This window comes from Callionymus lyra, chromosome 17 (genome assembly GCF_982586985.1).
Source record: "Callionymus lyra chromosome 17, fCalLyr1.hap1.1, whole genome shotgun sequence".
In the NCBI taxonomy this organism is placed as follows: Eukaryota; Metazoa; Chordata; class Actinopteri; order Syngnathiformes; family Callionymidae; genus Callionymus; species Callionymus lyra.
Genome location: NC_141834.1, coordinates 4,284,606 through 4,305,118, shown reverse-complemented (window position 1 = coordinate 4,305,118; position 20,513 = coordinate 4,284,606). Strand labels below are relative to the sequence as shown.

At 41.4% G+C, this 20,513-nt stretch overlaps 1 protein-coding gene across 1 annotated transcript in view; it reads right to left on the bottom strand.

The window, feature by feature from the left end:
- prdm1a (PR domain containing 1a, with ZNF domain) overlaps positions 1–20,182 on the bottom strand; it is a 28,347-nt gene extending 8,165 nt beyond the window's left edge. The window contains exon 1 of the mRNA XM_087812936.1: positions 20,044–20,182. Within this exon, the coding sequence (XP_087669062.1) occupies positions 20,044–20,046 (3 nt within the window). The 5' untranslated portion in view covers positions 20,047–20,182. The remainder of the gene's footprint in view (positions 1–20,043) is intronic.
- Positions 20,183–20,513: the final 331 nt, after the last annotated feature.

Below are 20,513 nucleotides of genomic sequence, written 5' to 3'. Positions count from 1 at the left end.
GCGCAAACACAAATCTGTCCTTGTTGGTTCACTTTTATTTATCCAATTATTGGTTCTGTTCAGTCTTTCATCATCCAATTATCAAAAGTGCTTTCATTCATCTGTTCTGCTATTTTTATATCGTTAGTTTCTGCCTGCATAGCAATTCACATCCAAGTCGCTCTCTTGTTCACTTCTTCTCCACTTCTCTTCTTCTGGTTTACTTCTCCTCTTTTCTTCTTGTTCACTTCTCCTTCACTTCTCCTCTTCTTGCATAAAGTATGTCTCCACTTCTCTTCTTGTTTTCTTCTCATTCACTTCTCTTCTTGTATATTTATCCTCTTCTTGTCCACCTCTCCTCTTCTTATTTACTTCTCTTTTTGTTTACTTCTCTTTTTCTACACATCTCTTCTGATTTACTTCTCCTCTTTTTGTTTACTTCTGCTCTTTTTCTTCACTTCTCCTCTTCTTGTTTATTTCTCCTCTTCTTGTTCACTTCTGCTCATCTTGTTTACTTCTCCTCTATTTCTTCACTCCTCTTCTTGTTTACTTCTTCTCTTCTTGTTTACTTCTCCTCTTGTTGTTTACTTCTCTTCTCTTCTTGTTCACTTCTTTTTTCTTGTTAACTTCTCCTCTTCTTGTTCACTGCTCTTGTTTACTTATCTTCTTGTTTACTTCTCCTCTTTTTGTTCACTTCTCCTCTTCCTGTTCACTTCTTCTCCTTTTGTTTACTTCTCCTCTTTTTGTTTACTTCTCCTCTTCCTGTTCACTTCTCCTCCTTTTGTTTACTTCTTCTCTTCTTGTTCACTTCTCTTGTTCACTTTTCCTCTTCTTGTTCACGTCTCTTTACTTCTCTTCTGGTTCGCTTCTCTTCTTGTTTACTTCTACTCTTTTTGTTCAGTGATCCTCTTCTTGTTCACTTCTCCTCTTCTTGTTTACTCCTCTTTTTGTTAACTGCTCCTCTTTTTGCTCACTTCTCCTCTTGTACACTTCTTTTCTTGTTTTCTCCTCCTCTTCTTGTTTACTTCTCCTCTTTTTGTTCACTTCTCCTTTTCTTGTTTATTTCTCCTCTTAATGTTTACTTCTATTCTTTTTGTTCACTTCTCCTCTTCTTGTTTACTTCTCTTCTTGTTCATATCTCTTTACTTCTCCTCTTCTTGTTTACTTCTTCTCTACTCATCATCTTGACACTTCTCGTCCTCCTCCTTGTTCACATCTCATTTGCTCTCCTTGTTCACTTCTCCTCTCCTCCTCCTCCTCCTTGTTAACTTCTCTGTCTAACTTGTTCACTTCTCCACTCCTCCTCCTTGCGGATCACTGTGTCCGGTGTTTCGGCTTTCATCCCTAATGAATCTCTAGAGGCCAAGCTCCGAAGGTTCTTGAAGTTTGCCTGTGGTTTTGAATCGGTTGGTTTAGGATGCAAGGCTGAAAGATATATACCCTTAGCCATAGCACATATTTCAGTGCAGGAGTAGCTGCCCAGCCATAAACAGTTCTGTCTTCTACCAAAGTGGTAAAGGGTCGTATATTAATTGTTAAAGCGGAAATTGAAGGTTTTGTGTTTTGTTTCATTAATGTTTATGCCTCGAATTAGGGACCAGGAAGAATAGGCTTCTTGTCTGTGTTAAATAATGAGTTGGCCAATTACCATCAGGACCAATTAGTTATTGGTGAGAATTTTAACTGTACTTTTGAACTTTACCATGGACAGGACAAGGGAGGATCCCCATCCACAGTTATCTCAGATCCTTTACACTGTCACATCTAGGCATGATAGACACTTCAAGCATCCACAATCCAAGCTATTTTTTTTTTTAACTAACCTTTATTTTTACAGGTAACATTTCTCAATGAGAACCAGGGTCTCATTTTCAAGAGAGACCTGTTACACAAAACACATACGGGAGACACAAATAAAATACCAACAAAATACAATACAGAACAGAACAATAAAATAGTATTGGGCAGAGTATTAAGTGCTTGTGCCATACACATTGGCGAGGGCTACTACTAACAGGACTTGTGCAGCCAGACTTGACAGGTTTTGCATCTCTCAGAATCTCACTCCCAGACTAATACACAGTAGCATCAGCCCAGGTGTCTTCACCAATCATTAACTAGTCACCATAGATTTGGTTAGCTCGCCAGGAGTAAGGTTTAATTTTATTTTAACAATTTACTGCAAGACATCACCGTCTGTCAGGGCTTTGGGTTCCTTGGGAGCAATGGAAAGGAAAGAAAAGCAGTGGTGGGATGTTGTAAAGACACAATATTGTGTCTTTTGCCAATAACACAACTCTCACTGCACTGCTAAAATCAAGGCAGCAGTCTACAAGCTTGAAGTCAGCATTAAAAACATGGAGAGGAGCTACACAGGGACTCTGATTCTGCCCAACTAAAAGACATGGATGCCTCGACATCCTTCTACTCCAACCTGGAGATAAATGATGAAGCAGATGACCTGCCTAAAGCTTCCAGGAGGAAGGGTGACCACCAGTCTGGGTGAGATAAGGAGCCATGCAGTCGATATCTACGCCAAACTCTTCGGGGGCGGAGCAGTGGAGTGTCGGCAGGAACTTCTGAATGGGCTTCCTCAGCTATGGCCAGAGGATAAAGCCGTAATGGACTGTGAGGTGACCCTGGAAGAGTTGACGACTCCTGTAAAATAAGTTGGCATCAGGTCGGGCACCTGGGATTGATGGTCACTCTATTGACTCTATGGAATATTCTTGGATCCTAACTGCATGGAGCGTTTTAAAACTGGATCTCCTCCTGTTTCCAGTCAACAAGCAGTACTGGCCCTGCTGCCCAAGAAGGGTGACCTGGCCTTACTGAAGAAGAAGGCAGGTGGCTCTTCTTTGCATGGACTATAAAATACTCCTCAGAGCATTGTCAAACAGTCTTAAGGTCTGCTTAGGGATCATCGAAAAGGATTTTTTGAAAAGGCCTCACCTGCACGGATTAACTGGCGAATGCGGCCCAGCCTGGCTCAACATGGCCCGACTGCTGCTGAAGAGAGCAGGACGGCTGGGATATGACATACATCTCTTCCTTCTGCAGTATAAGGATGTGAACCACGCCAACTAACAAGCGTTTACAGCTAAATTCTGCAGATCTTTAAGGCTGCACGAACACAAGATGGAAGACCAAGTGACTGCTTGAGGATCCTCCGGGGGTTTTTTCCCGAGTTAGGCACCCAACTTGTCAAAATGATGACTTTTTTCCCCCCTACTTTGTTTGGAATATTTTTACTGATTTGACAGTGTTTGTTTTGGTTGTTGTTGTGCAGTAAGTGTTGAAATAGTCATTTAAGGGAACTTGAAAACCTAACCTTCTCCTCACCTCCTCCTTTTTCAATCTCCTTCTCATGATTGTTCAATTATTCTATCCTCCTCATTCTTATTCCCTTCCCTTCCCCTCTGCTTGTTCACTTCTCCTTACCTCTCTCCTCTTGTTCTTTTTTGCCTTCAGTCAATTCTTCTCCTCTTCTTGCTCACTTCTCCTCACCTCCACTTTTCTCCTGGTTCACATCATCTTTCTCACTTCCTCTCTCCAGTTGTTTTACCAGTTGAAAATGACCGACAGCTGTGGCTCCACATCTGCTCTGTGTACATGTGTTTGTACGTGTGTGTGTGTGTGTGTTTCTTCTGCTGGCAGGAAGCAGTAGGCAGCGAATGATGTGGTCAGACCTTCTGTCACCAGAGTGTATATGTGTGTGTGTGTCTTTTGGGGTCTTCTCTTCTTCCTGCCCCCCTGATTGTCGCCGTGAGTCACATGACCACGGTCGAACCTTGTCGTCGAGACCGCAGTGGTCAGTGACTGAAGATCATTTGTCCTGGATCTGAGCTAATCATGTCATTTCATGTTTTTGTCTATTAGTCATGTTGTTGTTTTTTTTCTTTAGTTTGATTAAAATGCGTCTCATAATTTATTCAACTAGTGTGTTCATCTAAGTGTGTCTTAAATAAGTGTTGTATCATCAGTGTGTGTCTGTTTGTACAAAACTCTCTTTTCTTTAGATTATTACATTACAAAAGGTTCGTGACACCAGCCAATTCAAAATGTTTCCTTTTTCTGGAGATTAAATGTTGTTTATCATAACCACTCCCCAGTTATTAAGTAATAACATCGAAACATCATCATGGTGAGGGACTTACTGCATCTTGGAGAGAAAGACTTATATAATATTTGAAACCTGTGAGTGAGTCAGGAGAGTTTTCACATTAGTTGCGCTTCAACAATTATGTATTTTTGCTTTTCTTTTCACGTCTGAAGCTTGATTTGATGATTTTAGAAAAAAAAATTGTTCGTATTGTTAATTAAACCAGATCCATTAATAATCATCTTCTAATATTTTAGAAGATTTAACAGTTCAAAGCTTGACTTTATCTCCAACCTCACTTTCTATCAACCTTTTTTCTGTCTTTAGTAAACCTCAAGTGTACCTCCTAGGTTTGGAACCTGTGACCACTGCAGGGGTCGCTCACCTGCTGAGCTGCCTGAGGTGAATGTTAGTCTACACACACACACACACACACACTCACGCACGCAAACACACACACACACACACACACACACACACACACACACACACACACACACACGATGAAATCAAAGTCCCCTGATTCTTATACATCGCCCAGAAACATCTGATTTTAAAACCTGACTAATATAATCAAATGTTGTGTCTCAAAAAAAGCAGTAGGATGTGAACGATACACTTATAGTGTAAAAATGTATTTAAAAGTAGATTTATTTTGTCTGATCCTCGATGACACTTTTTACACTCACATTGGGGATATTGCAGGATGTAGTACCTCACACCTACACTAGAGGCAGAGCATAAAATTAAACACAATTAACGCACACTGTACTGTATTCATGTGTGTGTGTATGCGTACGTGTGTGTGTGTGATAGTATGATAGAGGCCCTCCGTTAAACTAACAGATCCAGGAGGTCTCTGGGTCTTCTTTGTCATGACTCTGCCTCTCCTGCAGGCATGCATGCCGACACAATGACACACATTTCAATGAGTGTGTGACTTCAAGCGCTCCCCCCACACACACACTCTCTGACCAAATCAAGATTGAAACTCTGATTTAATTTCCTGACTCAAACAAGTCGTCGTCACTCCTCCGCAGAGTTCCATCAAACAGGAAGTGAGTGTTGCGTTGAGGAAGTTGGCGCTCGACAACTCGGGCCAGGAGAACCCGCCGCACATCAAACGTGGACCCCCGCAGGTACCAAAGGTGGACGTGATTTGCCTCCTGGTGAGTGACTGAAGCTTTTGTCTAAATCACAATACACCGTGGCTGCTGAGTCAGTAAAAGCAGTTTTGATGTTGGAGATGACCAGCATCATGTGACCACGCGTTGTATAACATCCACATAAGAGGTGAGTGATTGACGTTGACGATAGATTCTGATGGTCGCAGGACAAAAATATGTCTCTCTCTATCTTTGTCTCTTCCTGCCCGAGAAGGAACCACTGATGAAACTGCTGACAGCCACAAGAAAACCTGATGATGTCATTGAAGAAAACCTGAACCATGACCCTGAGTGTAAGAGGAGACTATGTGTCACTTATGACCTGTTTTTTAATTTCATTTATTGCTTTCGTTTATTCTCATGGTTTTAGGATGTGTCCAGCCTCGAGTTTACTTGTGTAAAACTCACAGCAACTCCGTCACAACTGAACTCACCTGTAAATGATTTCACACATATATTTATCCCCAAAATAATACTCTCAGAACATGTCACCATGCAAAACGTGATCCTAGTAAAGATTTTACTCAAAGATAAAGTTTCTGAACAAAGTTTGTGTTTTGTTTTTTTACAGAGTTGTAAAGACACCAGATTGTCACTATTGTCAACTCTGACACTAAAGGTGATTATGGGATGTTCTTCTGTCTGCTTAACAGAGTTTTGCGTGTGTGTATGTTTGTACGTGCAGGGTGTCGTCATGTCGCTTCAACCATCTGTTAGAAGTGTGTTGGTGGACGGGCGAGTGTGTGTGGACACGCTCACACAGTAGGGGGGGATTGGCTGGATTATGGGAGTTGCTTCACCCCCCCCTCCTACCTCACCCCTCCCTCACCTCCAGGAGCCTGACGCATGCCCGGGTTTGAGGGGGGAATCATGGTTGAGTGTAACCTGCTTAATTCTCCTTAATGGCCACTCCATTCAGGGATTAACTTCCCAAATCCACACACACACAGGCACACACACACACACTGGTGGATGGTCAAACTGTCATTTGGTGAGTCACACAAAGGAAGTGGACAATAGATCCTTCGCACTGATGCGGCATCAAATGGCCTGTGGGCGACAATTAAATGTTTGCTGCTCAAGCGTGTGTACATGTGTGTCTGTTGTGAAACCAACTTTAGGTCAGTAACTTGGTTTGAACCTCGATGATGAAATGGTCTGCTCAGCTCATGTGAATTTAGATGTCTGATGTTTTTATGCTTATATTGAATGTCTCGTGGACGCAAAAAAAATTGTAACCAGGTGAAGAGTTTTTTTTTTGTATTATTCTATATCGTTATCTGTAATGATGAATAATGCAAAAACGACAAAAACAAACAAGAAAGAAAGTCATCCAACGTGGACAGTAAAACAATAGTAACTGATAAACTTCAGGAAATAAAAAGTTAAAATAAAATCATATTTGTTTTAAATGATCATAATGTTTCCATCAATTATTTAACATTTGTTACTGACTTCTGCAGAACTGATTTATGGTCACTTACGACTATGAAGTGTGTGTGTGTTAACGTGTGTGACCATTAGTGGAAGTGTGACTTCACCTAGAAGAAGTTGACTATTGTGTCGGCAGCAGTTTTGTGGAGTGGCCTCTATATGTTGGCCCCGCCCCCTTCCTGATGATGCTGTTAGACAGTGGGTTCAGGGAGGATTGTGTAGTGTTGTTGCAGAAATATAACAACTCCTTAAAAGTCATTTTGACGACCTATCAAAACTGGATATACGGCTCCCCTTTATGTAAATGGAATTGAGTTAAAAAATGCTCAACCAAATATATCAGAAATCATTTTTAGAATAAAAGAAGAATTACACCCAAGTGTAAATACTATTGGAGTATGAAAATAAAATATCTAAATTGGAAAAAAGCATGAATTTTTACAAATAAATTTAAGTTAAGGTCATGCAATTTAAAATGATTCATAACATTTATCCAACTATTACTTACGTATCTCGATATATAACACCTGTTAACACTTATTCTCTGATTGTCCTAAAACTAAAATATGATCGGGAGGATTTATAAGTTATAAGATAATTATTAATGTTACTCTAAAATTCGAATTAAGGGACATAATGTTGTATTTTCAACAACAGGATAAAAATAATGAGTTTCTTATAAAGATTTTCGTAATTTTCAACAAATATCACACACACAAAACTAAATTTCAACGACAAAAAAAAGCAACACTCATTTTAAAATTCTTATCTTTAAAAATTAAAAAAGTATATTGAAGGTGTTAAATAGATGAAAGCAAATTACTCATGTGATTTACTTACTATAATTGAAGATTGTGTAGTTTTGTGTGTCAGTGTGTCTTCAAAGTGAACTTACAACAAGAAAAAACGGAGTCATTAAGGAATTAAAACACACAACAGCCACATACTAACCTTCACATCCAAATGCTAGCTACACTTATATCTAGATTAGCTATGCTAGCTAATGACAACAGAAGTCCTTCTTCAGCTAATACTAACTTACCACTACAACAACACAAACACTAAAAAAAAAATGTTAACACCAAAGCTAGATTTTTTTTTTGTTGTGTTGTGATTAGTTTGTCATCACAACTTTTTAACTTTTATGAATTCCTGACACAAATACACGCTGACACACAAACACACACAGACGCACAAACACGCACACACACTGGTAAACGAAGCAGAATGAAGCCAAACAAAGACGGTATCTAGGTCATAACGTTCAGTTTGTGTGATTATGTTTCTTGACTGTGTGTGTCTGTGTGTAAGAGAGAGTTTGTGTGTGCGTGTGTGTGTGTGTGTGTGTGTGTGTGTGTGTGTGTGTGTGTGTGTGTGTGTGTGTGTGTGTGAGTGTGTGAGTGTGTGAGTGTGTGTGTGTGTCATTAGAAGGTTAAGCGAGGTCCCTGGTCCGACTGCTGATTAGCTTGAACTGGTCACATGCCATCATCATCATCTTTATCATTCACGGTGTCATCCATCACTCAATGACCCCCAGAGCCACACGAGCCCCGAGGCCCTCATCCACCAGAGACCCCCTTCCTGTAGACCTGGACTGACCACCAAGACTACGTCCACCATACGTGGACCTGAGCATCAAACCCTCATAAGAACCCTGATCTGTTACCTAGACTTGATTTCTGGACTCGGACCTGAATCATGGTGGAAACTGTGCCCAGGTTCTGGACTATGCAGGGGTGAACTAAGCTAGATCCTGGACCAGGTCCTCATCGTTTCACCTCTAGACCAAAACTAAACCCACAATGGATCTGAGGTGACGAAGCTCAACCCCCTCAGTGTCAAACTCAGGTCCCCATGCTTGTCCAACCAAGACCTCCATGACCACTCGTATATGACCGAGGTCATCACCGCCATCGTGGCGCTGTGAAACCCTCTCCAGAGACGGAGAGACTACTTCTGCAGGATCTGGTGATGAAGATGATGGATGTGAGGATGACTCCGCTCATTATCCCTCATTGACCTCGTCAACTGCAGCTGTTGCTGCCGCCAACATCTCTGTGGGCATCATTCCTGGTGGTCACGTGACATAACTCGGTGGAGGTCCCAGGTCGGACCTGGTGTTTGACCATCTCGGGTTCATACAATGGTGTGTTTGGGGGACAGCAGGACATTTGTCGGGAACAGAACCTGAACTCATCCTCAGTCTGTTCAACTGTCCTGGCGGGTGGACACACAAAAATCAATACACAACAGTCAAGTGACGCGACTCCTGCAGATTAATCAACAGATTAATCATTAACGACTCAATTGGACATGACTCAGCGTTTATGTGGGTCAGAAGACCCCGGGGGTCTTGAGTGGGAGGTGAAAGTCCACCGAGTTCTGATCCTTAATGGGCGTTACCAAGTCATGTGACCTGCTAGTGAGATACAAGAAAGTGTGTGTGTGTGTTTGAAAGGTGTATATCTGACATGAGGCCCTTCTGATTATGAACCTGTAAAATGATGCACACACACAGACACACACACACTCTTATCAGTGACCCGGTGACCTGCCTCAAATAGATTTACAGCTTTTCAGTCTTTTTCTGAAAAATTGTTGTGTTTTATTACACATGTGTGAGTGTGTGTGTTTCATTTGGTTACACACGGTTGTGGGTTCACTGAGGCCATGAGACCATGTTTGGTAACAAGAGGAAGTACGATAAAAGACCTTTCTGTGTGCGAGTAGAATTACACAACGTGCTTAAATAATAAAGTTAAATTAACAACAACACAATCATGCAAAATGACAAAAACAATTCTAACAAAAAATTCTAGACGACGATAATGGCAACATGAATTGTCAATAAATAATAATAAATAACAACAATGTTGTCATGTCAACAACAATTACAATTAGAACACAACAGACAGTGATGACATTGGCTGGGTTTTTAAGGATTCTATTGTTTTAAATGGCAACTGTGTTGTTTAAAAAAGATCTTATTTTCCATAACCAAACTTACTCTGCTGTGATTGGTCAAGCATGGAGGTTTGTCACTGCACATCCTAAATCCCGGAAGTCTCCACCTTCAAGGGATTATTCGTTGTATAAACGAAGCGGGCTTTGATTATAGCCGGCCTGAGAAGGATTGAAGACCTTAATAAGTCATTATTAAGTCATAATTGGATGCACTCTTGAAACCTCTCGTTCTTCCAGATTTCAGACGGGGGAGAACTTTATAAAGTAATAACTTTAAAACATGGTCATGATGAGAGACTTACTGCATCCTGGAGAGGAAGAATTAAACATTTTTAAATGTCTTTAGGGCATAAGAAGAGTCTTAAGAAGGGTTAGGCTAAGAAGAATACTCAGGTATTTTCCTGAATGAGCTCAATCTTACATTTCCTTATTAAAAATAAACATCTCCTTAAACTAAGAGCGACTCTGGAATACATCCTTCTTCCACAGTGTTTTGAAGAGCTCTCCAAAGAAGATCATAGCAATCAAGAGCTTCTTAACCAATCTGGGAAACAAAAAAACAGGATGATTACAATTTAAGCAGCACCCGTCACACCTTAAGTAAGATCAGATCGATCTGGATCAGGAATGTCTGTGAGTGTTCCGACTGACATGAAATCGCAGGAAAGAGAACTGTAGTTTAAAAACATGATCAACAAATAATTCTACACTCACAGTGTGCGACAGAAAGTTGAAGTTTAGTCCAACAAGAGAGAGTAAACACTGATTTATCCCAGCTGTTTGTGTGTTCAAGTGTGCACACACACACACACACACACAGTTAAACACTTCCAAGCCTCCAACCTTTCCATCAGACTGATCGTCCCACACACACTTCCACCACTTTGATGAGGTGAAGGAGTGTGTCCCTGTGTAGCCACCGTGTGTCACAGTGTGTGTGTGTGTGCGTGCTGATCTGTCTCGTGTAAAGATCTGAAGACTGTGCTCATGAGCACGGCGGAAGTAGAAGCCACACAATGTGAAGAACAGATGGAGAGTGAATTGAGCTGCAGAGACAATCAGCTCCAGTAGGGGCAGCGTTCACACGACACAACTTTATTTGTCAAGTTTTTGTATTGTCACGTGAAGCTAATGTGAGCCGCACAGTTTTGCCTATGTGTAGCATCTCTGTCTATATTCCCTCCTGCCTCATTTGCCTAGTGAGGAGGACTAGTCATGGAGGCGTGTCAGCGACGGGCAGGAAGTGACATCACTGATGGTCAATCAATAATAAGACGACATGAGCAGCTTCACTATGTTTGGATGAGTTGATGTTCATCCTGATGACACACACTTCTGTCTGGCTGTGGTTTCCTCTCAAGTGGTCAACATGCCCCCCACAACACACACACACACCCATACTCTCTTACACACACACACACACACACATGCACGCATACATACGCGCACACACACTCCCAGCTGTATCCAACATGCTGAGGCGGTCTGGAAACCACTTCCTCTAAGCAGCTCGAACACGTTTAATTCATTTACCGTTCAAAGAGACTGAGCACTTTCACTGAGTGTGTGTGTGTGTGTGCGTCCGTGTGTGCATGATGTTCAAAAACACACACAGGTCAAAGTCGACTTCCTATTAATTGTAGAAACTTCTGTTAAAGCTTATATTATTTTGACTCACACACTCTCAAACGCACACGTACACACACACACACACACATCTCTTTCAGATTGGTGGGCACTCTGTAAATATTTAGAGGAAGTGGAGGGGTCTATGGTGCCGCCTGTCCCAGCAGAAGACAGATGACATCCAGCCCCTCCTCGCACACACACATGCACGCACACACATGCGCACACGCAAACACACAAAGTGAGGATCAGATACTGGACAAGGTGTTGATTGCCCCCCCCCCCACCACCCCTTCTTAGCCCCTTCTACCTCAGACCCCTGGACGACCCTTGACCCCTGCCGGACGATCACCGGTCACAGGACATCAACCCTTTTAGGATCTCGGTGTAAACACACTTTTTAACAGGCCGTGTCACCAGGTGACCACCTGAACTTTCATGTGACTCATGTGACCCTTCCAATGTGTTGTCGACTCAGCAGTTTGTCCTCCTGGTTTACCTTCACCTATGAAGCGACGCTTATCAACACACACATGCACACACACACACACACCCTTACTGCTTCATCATATTGACCCCAGATCGACCTCCAGCGGTGTGCTGGCTTATGGGAGAACAAAAATTCTTCTGACTCTTAAAGTTGACTTGTTTTGTTGACTAGTTGATTGACTAGTTGACTAGTTGTTGTTGTTGTTGACTGTTGTTACATCATGTTGGCAGTTTCATTAACATGTTGTCAACATATAAACAATGTTTATTATTATATTTATACCGTTTATTAGCATCATGTGACCATATCACTAAAGTAAACAACCTGTAAACTTCATGATTGTTTACATTAAACCAACCAATAATGTAATTATTTGATTTTTGAATCAGCTGCTTATACCCCAACATACTGGGAAACGTGCTTGACGATGAATAAATGAATGCAGGCGCCACTATACCTTACTTCAAGAATCAGGTGAGAAAGATTTTTTCTTATTTCTTACATAGATTTTTGGTAGCTTGTATTTTGGAATTATTTGTAAGTATATTGTAAGTTAGGAAAGCTTAGTAATTTTTTAGTTTCGGTTGCCTGGACGAATAAACGTAAGTCTCTGGTTCTGTCACAAATTTAGAATATATTTTTTAATAGTGCTTTCATAAGCTGATTATCGTTTTTGGGGTATTGCATTGTCTGTTGTTTGTTGTTATATTAACTGTAGATGACATTAACGTGTCCCGGGTTGAAGTTTTGAAGAAAAAACGTTGTGAGGTTTGAAGAAAAAACGTTGTGAGGTTTTGAAGAAAAAACATTAATTAGAATTGAAGTTGAATTGATAGGCAGAGGATACGGTTACACGACCTGGTAACCCCTGGGAATTCAGAGTAGAGGTGGAAGTATAAGTGGCTCCCTCTAAGGGGCGTCTGACATTTTTTTATTTCAGATTCCTAAACTAGTTAGGATACTTGGCCTATGGTTGATTATGGTAGACATACAGTACTTTTTCGGTAAGCCAAGTAGCTATCATAAATTTGGGGAAATGTGGTGATTTGAGGGGTCTCTCCCAATATCCTGGTCTGATGGCTCTGCCAGCTGTGGGTGTGTAGACCAGTTAGATCTCATTGTGTTTCTGTGTTGAGGGGCTCCACAGGTATTTGGCAGTATTGTTAGGGTAGTTAATTTTTCCGAACAATGACAGTGATGGATAAAGTCTCATTGGTGATTAGTTTAGAGTTAGTTCGACGGGATTGAAATACTCGGACATTAGAATGGTCATCTTTTGTTTAAAATTGAACTCCGGATATTATTGTGTTGTTGTTGTCCCTGAGCGAGTCACTAAACCCAGCTAGCTCCTAATGGTGAGCTGCCTTTCCACCTACTCCCACCAGTGTGTAAATGGGTGAACAAATGGAGAAGGTAAAAAATAGGAACCATTTAATGAGATTTGGTGCAGTCACTCTCGCGTCCCTCAACTGAACATGAACTCTCTCTTTCTCCCTCTGTCGCCCCGCAGACTCGGGAAACCTGTTCGACGGCATCTCAGAGGTTTGATGTCATTTTTACGAGCTTGTCGGGACATTCCTGACCACTGTTTGCAGAGTGGAACATGCTGCTAATTAGAGATGCCGAGAAGAACACAGAGAGCGAGGGAGAGAGAGAGAGAGGAGGAGAAGATCAGAGGGGGAGTCGGAGTGTTTGTGAGTAAAAGGGCGGAGGAGGAGAGTGAGTGTAATTGCTTCTATTAGTCCAAACCTTCAAAGCTGCTGCACTTTTACAGACTCCACCACTTCATAAGTACAGAGGAGGCGCCGAAGAGCGGCAACGTCTGAGCGGAGCTGACCTGTCTATCAAGTAGACATTGTTGTTGACACTATAAAGTAAACATGCTTGTATCATGTGGTCAATATTGTTGACATCATTAGTTAATGCGGTTTGACGTGGTGGAGTAAACATTGACTAGTATTGTTGTTGACATCATGTGATAAACATTTTGGTTGATATGATATCGTAAACAATAGCTGCATCACTGGTATCATATCACTCGTATTAAAGATATATGCTCCTTCCAAGGTGCAAAACAAATAGACTCAAGGACTCATTCATTCCTCGGGCTATTAAATTGTACAATTCTGAGTTCGGGGGCAGGAGTGGAGTGAAAGTATCTGGATGTTCTATTCTATGTTAGTCTTTGTATCCTTTGTCGTTGTAATTTTTCTTTGATCTATGTTCTTTATCTTTATCTTTAGACTTAGATTGTATCATCTTCTCTTTATTTCTCTTTGTTCTTGTTCTTGTTTTATTTTGATTTATTTTTTATGAAAAATTGCTGTATTTTCTGTGGCTACTGGAAAAAAAACATTTCCCGAAGGAGACCTGCTGAGGGATCAATAAAGTTTTACTTTAAATTTACCTATTAACTCGAAACAATCATGTGACCTTCTGGAGCCTCGTGCTCATTGTTCATGTTTTTAATGTAGCCATTAGAACATGAAGTCGACTCAGACTCCTTTCAAACTGACTTAATGAGCTGTTCCACGGACAGGGACCTCTCCGTTCACTCTTGAGGACTCAGAACCAGCGAGTCCGTTTGGTAGAACTTTTGGATCGGTCTGGTGAGGAAGTGGCCCTTTGACCTTCAGACTTAAAGTTACTCAGTAACTCGCCTCTCAACACCAGTAGCACAGACCAACTCCAGGGCTTCCTTCCTCCTCCTCCTCCTCCCCACAGACACTTCCTATCTGACCTCTGACCTCTGAGAGGACACAGTCCACTTGTCTCTTGCTCTAGAAACACTCAGCCTCAGATTATGTCTTTGTTCCATCGCGATCTATCATCAGATTGTTTATGTCCCAATCTACTTTATTTTGATTTTTCATTAAATCTTACTTTGATTTTTCTTTTTTAAACCGTTCAATTTTTAAAATGTTGTTCTTCTTTTGGTTTAATATCTTCTCTTTTCTTAAGGTCTAAATATTTTACATTTTTTACACTATTCTGAAAAAAAAAAAGTTCACAAGGGTTTTAACCACATGTTTCTGTCTTCGTATTGATTAAGACAGCTTTTATTTTGAAAGTGTTGATGTTTTGTGTGTGTGAATGAAGTGTGTATTTTTTTATCTGTGTGCTAAGAAATGTGAGAGGTTAAAAGGGTGAAGGGAGAGAAACACAGAGACCTGTGTGTTTGTGTGTGCATGTGTGTGTGTGTGTGTGCATGCGTGCATGTGTGTGTGATCCTGTAATTTGTCCTCACAATGAGCCTGTAATTACAAAACTGACAGAAACACACTCCTGGATGTCTCACGATAGCTCACGTGAAAGAGGACAAAGCATAAAAACGCACAAAGCAAAGTGACAGAAAACGTACACATATTTGTCACAGCGGTGATTAATAGAAGACACACAAACACACTAGACTTACACACTGGATTGTGTGTGTCTGTGGTTAATATTTAGTGAGGAGGCAGGACTGATGACTTTATAGAGCTGTGCTTGTGTGTGTGTGAGACTTCCTGGGGACTGATAGTGGGAGGGTTGCATCAGGACACACACACAAATGTTTTTAGAGCCACAACACAACATCAAAATCAGGGATCTGCATAATGAACTTACTTTCAAATTGGCACACACATAGACACACAGAGAAAGTTACGATGAAAGAATACAATGACACACAAACATGCATTTACACACACGTTAATGCATGGAAATCTTAAAAACACACATGCGTAAAGACACATAGTTGTGACACACTCTTGGATCAAGCTCTGAACACACAATGACACACATAGCAGCAGTGACACACAAACGAGGTGTCACTCTCAGACGACATGTTGGGGGGCCAGGGCTGTGTCGGTGGGACAGCTGATGATACAAATTGATTCTAATTGACTCACACACACACAGAGGAACACACAGAGAGAAGTGGAACACACACAGACCCTCCCTGACCCTTACTTCTAACACACACACACGGACACAGACACACACTCAGTGGGTTCCTCTTTATGATTCTGTTATTCCTTCACTGGCCCCGCCCACCAGTGTTCACATGACACCAGTATTCTGTCAATCATCGTCATCAGCACAACAGTTCTCTCTCTTTTGAACCAGTCCGACCAACAAAGTATTTTAATTAAATCTGTTAATTCACTCTGCTGAACGGGGGAACAGTGTCTTCAACGAGTTTGTTGAACAAGTCTTTTGGACAAGTTTATTGAACGAGTCTGTTGAGCAAGTAATTCGGACAAGTTTTTGAACAAGTCTTTAGGAAGAGTTTGTTGACAGTCTTTTGAACAAGTCTTTTGGGAGAGTTTGTTGAAAGAGTCTTTTGAACAAGTCTTTCAGACAGGTTTTTGAACAAGTCTTTTGGTAAAGCTTGTTGAAAGAGTCTTTTGAACAAGTCTTTTGGACAAGTTTTTGAACAATTATTTGGGACGATTTTGTTGAAAGATTCCTTTGAACAAGTCTTTTGGACAAGTTTGTTAAATGTGTCAGTTAAACAAGTCTTTCGGATTAGTTTTTTGAAGAAGTCTTTTGAACAAAGTGGTTGAATGTTTCAGTTGAACACGTCTTTTGGAAGAGTTTGTTGAAAAATTATTTTAAACAAGTCTTTTGGACTGTTTTTTAAATGTGTCAGTTAAACAAGACTTGAACAATTCTGTCGTACAAGTGTATTAACTGACAATTGGACGAACTTTTTGAATGAGTCTATAAAACAAGTCTCTTGAACAATTCTATTCTGCTCGACAAAACATTGACGTCTGAACGACCAGGGCTTGAGTCACGCATGTCTCCAACGAAAAAGACTGACCAGACGGACTCGTAGGACTCAGACAAGTGACCATCAAGGCCTGAGGTTTTGTTTGTTTTGTGTCATAATGAAACAATAAATACACAACATAATATGTATCAAGGACCAAGCACAAGAACACACACACACGCACACACACACGCACACACACACACACACACACACACACACACACACACACACACACACACACACACACACACACACACACACACACACACACACACACACACACACACACACACACACACACACACACACACACACACACACACACACACACACACACACAAACACACACACACACACTTTGATCTGGAGCCAACAGAGTTTCCTCTGATAAGATCAGTTGTAGTATTGCCTGGATGGGTGCCAGCCACCTGCTGTGTGTGAGGTTGTGTGTGTGGTTGTGTGTCAGTGTTGTGTGTGTCTCAACTTTTGTATGTCAGTGTTGTGTGTTAGTCGTGTGTCAGTGTTGTTTGTCAGTTTTGAGTGTGTCAGTGTTGTTTATGTCAGTGTTATGTTTGTCGGTTGTGTGTCAGTGGTGTGTGTGTGAATGGTAGGTGTCAGTGTTGTGTGTGTCAGTGTTGTTTCGTTGAGGTCTATGTTAGTGTTGTGTGTCAGTGGTGTGTGTCAGGGTTTTGTGTCATTGCTGAGTAAGTCAGTGTTGTGTGTGTCAGTGTGTGTTGTGTCAGTGTTGTTTATGTCAATGTTATGTTTGTCGGTTGTGTGTCAGTGGTGTGTGTCAGTGTTGTGTGTGTCAGTGTTGTTTCGTTTAGGTCTATGTTAGTGTTGTGTGTCAGTGGTGTGTGTCAGGGTTGTGTGTTAGTGGTGTGCATCAGTGTTGTGTGTCAGTGTGTGTTGTGTCAGAGTTGTTTATGTCAGTGTTGTGTGTGTAAGTTCACCTGAAGGGAGCAGAAGCACTTTACACTGTACAATGTCGACCAATCACGCACATACACACACTGATGGGAGTAGGCTGCAACGCGCCAGCTCACCACCGGGATAAATCAGGGTTAGGTGTGTTGCACGGAGACACAACGACACAATCATGATCGGAGCGGGGCGACCACTCTAGCGTCCTATATGTGCGATACTTGTGAGTGTGATGTCACAGTGAGAGTGACAAAGAGGTGTGAGTCGTTTAATTACACAAGTGACATATGTAGGAATGTAGGGAGTGGTGTGTGTGTGCTTGGCCCCGACCTGGCCCTGACCTTGTGCCTGAGTGTGTATATATGAACGCTTTTAACCCCCTTTGTTGGTGTGTGTGTGTGTGTGCGTTTGTGAAATTCATGGCGTTCCAGTTATCTCAGACGGTTGCCCGTTAGCTAGCTCACCTGTTCCACGGCACGAAGACCAAAGCGAGCATGGAAGCAGCTGAAGAGGTCAAAGAGCCCCTTTTGTGTGTCTCTGTGTGTGTGTGTGTCTGCGTGTGTTCTATTGTTGTTCTTTTTCCGAAATTCTTTCGCTTGACTGTTCAGTAGCTTTTGCTTATTATAGCTGCTCCTTCTGCCCTCCACCCTTCACACACGCACACACACGCACACACACACACACACCTACACACACTCACACACACACACAGTGAAAGCAATAACTCCAAAGAGTCTCACTGAAGATCAGTTTTCACACAAATGCCTGATCTCTGCTTAACACCAAAGCACCTTCACTCTCAAACAATCGCACACACATGCGCACACAAAAACCACACACCGAAACCTTATCAGTACGAGCAGGATATAAAACACAATTCACGGCTCAAATGTATCATCACAACACACACACAGTTGCTCTATATAATGGTGTGTGTGTGTGTGTGTGTACCTTGGGAGAGTGTTGGAGCCATGATTTTCATCCATCTTCTGGCAGACTTGACACACACACGCGCACACACACGCACACCTGTCCAGGCAGCAGCTGTCTGTGGAATCGATCCCGGAGCGTGCTGAGGATGAACCGCCTTTGTGCGTTTGTAAAAAGATATCCTGCTTGTATGTGATTGTGTTACTGTGTGTATGTGTGTGTTTGTGCGCCTCATCAGTGTTGGAGCTGTCACCTATTGAAGGTCTTGCATAGGCACACACACACACACACTGTTAAATTACTGTTAAACTGATAACTTCAGGCCTGTAAACGGATGACAGATGTGCTTGTGTGTGTGTGTGTGTGTGTATCACTACACAATCTCAGCTGAGCCTGTCAGTAAATCACACGCAAAGACACACACACCAACTTTAATCTTAAACACACTGATTGGTCTGACAGTTGCTAATGAAGCCTAATTAATGTGTGTGTGTGTGTATGTGTGTGTGTGTGTGTGTGTCCTCTGGGGAAATCTCTCTTTCCTTGTGTGCTTGTTTTACACTCCCTCACTTTCCCTTTGTCACTCTCCATCTCTCTTTCCCTCACAAACCAGACGTGAAGAATCACGTGACTAATGAGGGAAGTGAATGTAACACGATGCATTCAAGGACCATTAAGCCTGTACAGTTCATCAGACTGAAACTATATAGTGGCACACGTTTGAAGAGCGGCGCAATAGAGACATATCACGTATGTGTGGGTGTGTGTGTGTGTGTGTGTCTGTGTGTGTGTCCGACAGGTTTAATCACAGAAGTCCTTGTCCAGGATAAATTTGTGGCCTCCTAATTCATTGTGGAGCTGCTGGCCTTGGACCACTAATGAAACCCACCAAGGTTAACCACCAGGGCAACCACACACACACACACACCTACACACACACGTGACGTCAAACATTTTTCTGTACTCCAGTATCTGATAGTACTACTATGATGATGCATCATGATGCTAGCAATAGCAATAGCTTCACACTCAACATGCTTGTTATAAACAGCAGTTGTGTTGTGAACTAATGGAGCTGATGACACTTCCTGCTTGTAACTTCTCTTCACTTTATCTCCTCCGTACAAGAGATTTGACAAAGCGCTCATACGAGACGACCTTTAGCGTCCACTTTTCGACCTTTAAATCGCTTTTGACGAGTCTTTTGTTTGATATTGTTAGCAAGGGAAGTAAAAATGTAACACAATACTTGCTAGCTACAGTGAAATGTAGCCCCTCGTAAGACGTTGTATCTTTTAACATTAGTGTCAATCATCTAAATCTGTCATGATTAATATCCAACTTATTGACGTTGTTATGACAATAAAACATTGAATATTGTCAAATACATGCGTGTCTCAAATGAGTCATCGTTTGGTAATGATCAACTCTTTTGGTCATCTTTGCTGACGTGAATGTTGTGAGTAATGTTTTTGAACGTCATCATTCTTCTGAAACGTGTCAGCACTTCCAGAAGATTATATTGTTTAGTTCAGGGGACCCCAACCCTTTTTGTACCGTGGACCGGTTTAATGTCAGGACTCTATTCACAGACACACGTTTAGAAAGAAAAACATAAAGTACAATTGCATAACCAAAACTACATTTAAGTACATAAAAACATACTCACCATAACGCTGAATCAGCAAGATGTTTCATGGATGATGACAGTCATCCTCTCAACAGTGAGCAGAGAAGCAGATTGAGTGCACGAATGCTCCTTCCCAGGTGCAAAGACTCATTCATTCCTCGGGCTATTAAATTGTACAATTTCGGGGGCAGGAGTGGAGTGAAAGTATCTGGATGTTCTGTTCTATGTTAGTCTTTGTATCCTTTGTCTTTGTTATTTTTCTTTGATCTATGTTCTTTATCTTTATCTTTAGACTTAGATTGTATCATCTTGTTCTTTCTCTTTATTTTTCTTTGTTCTTGTTCTTATTTTATTTTGATTAATTTTTTGTGAAAAATTGCTGTATTTGATGTGGCTATTGGAAAAAAATGTTTTATTTATATCAATAAAGTTCTACCTTACCTTACCTTACCTTATTTGTGTGTTTGCATCTATGTATGTTTTTTATTATATGCTGACAATGGTGTTCT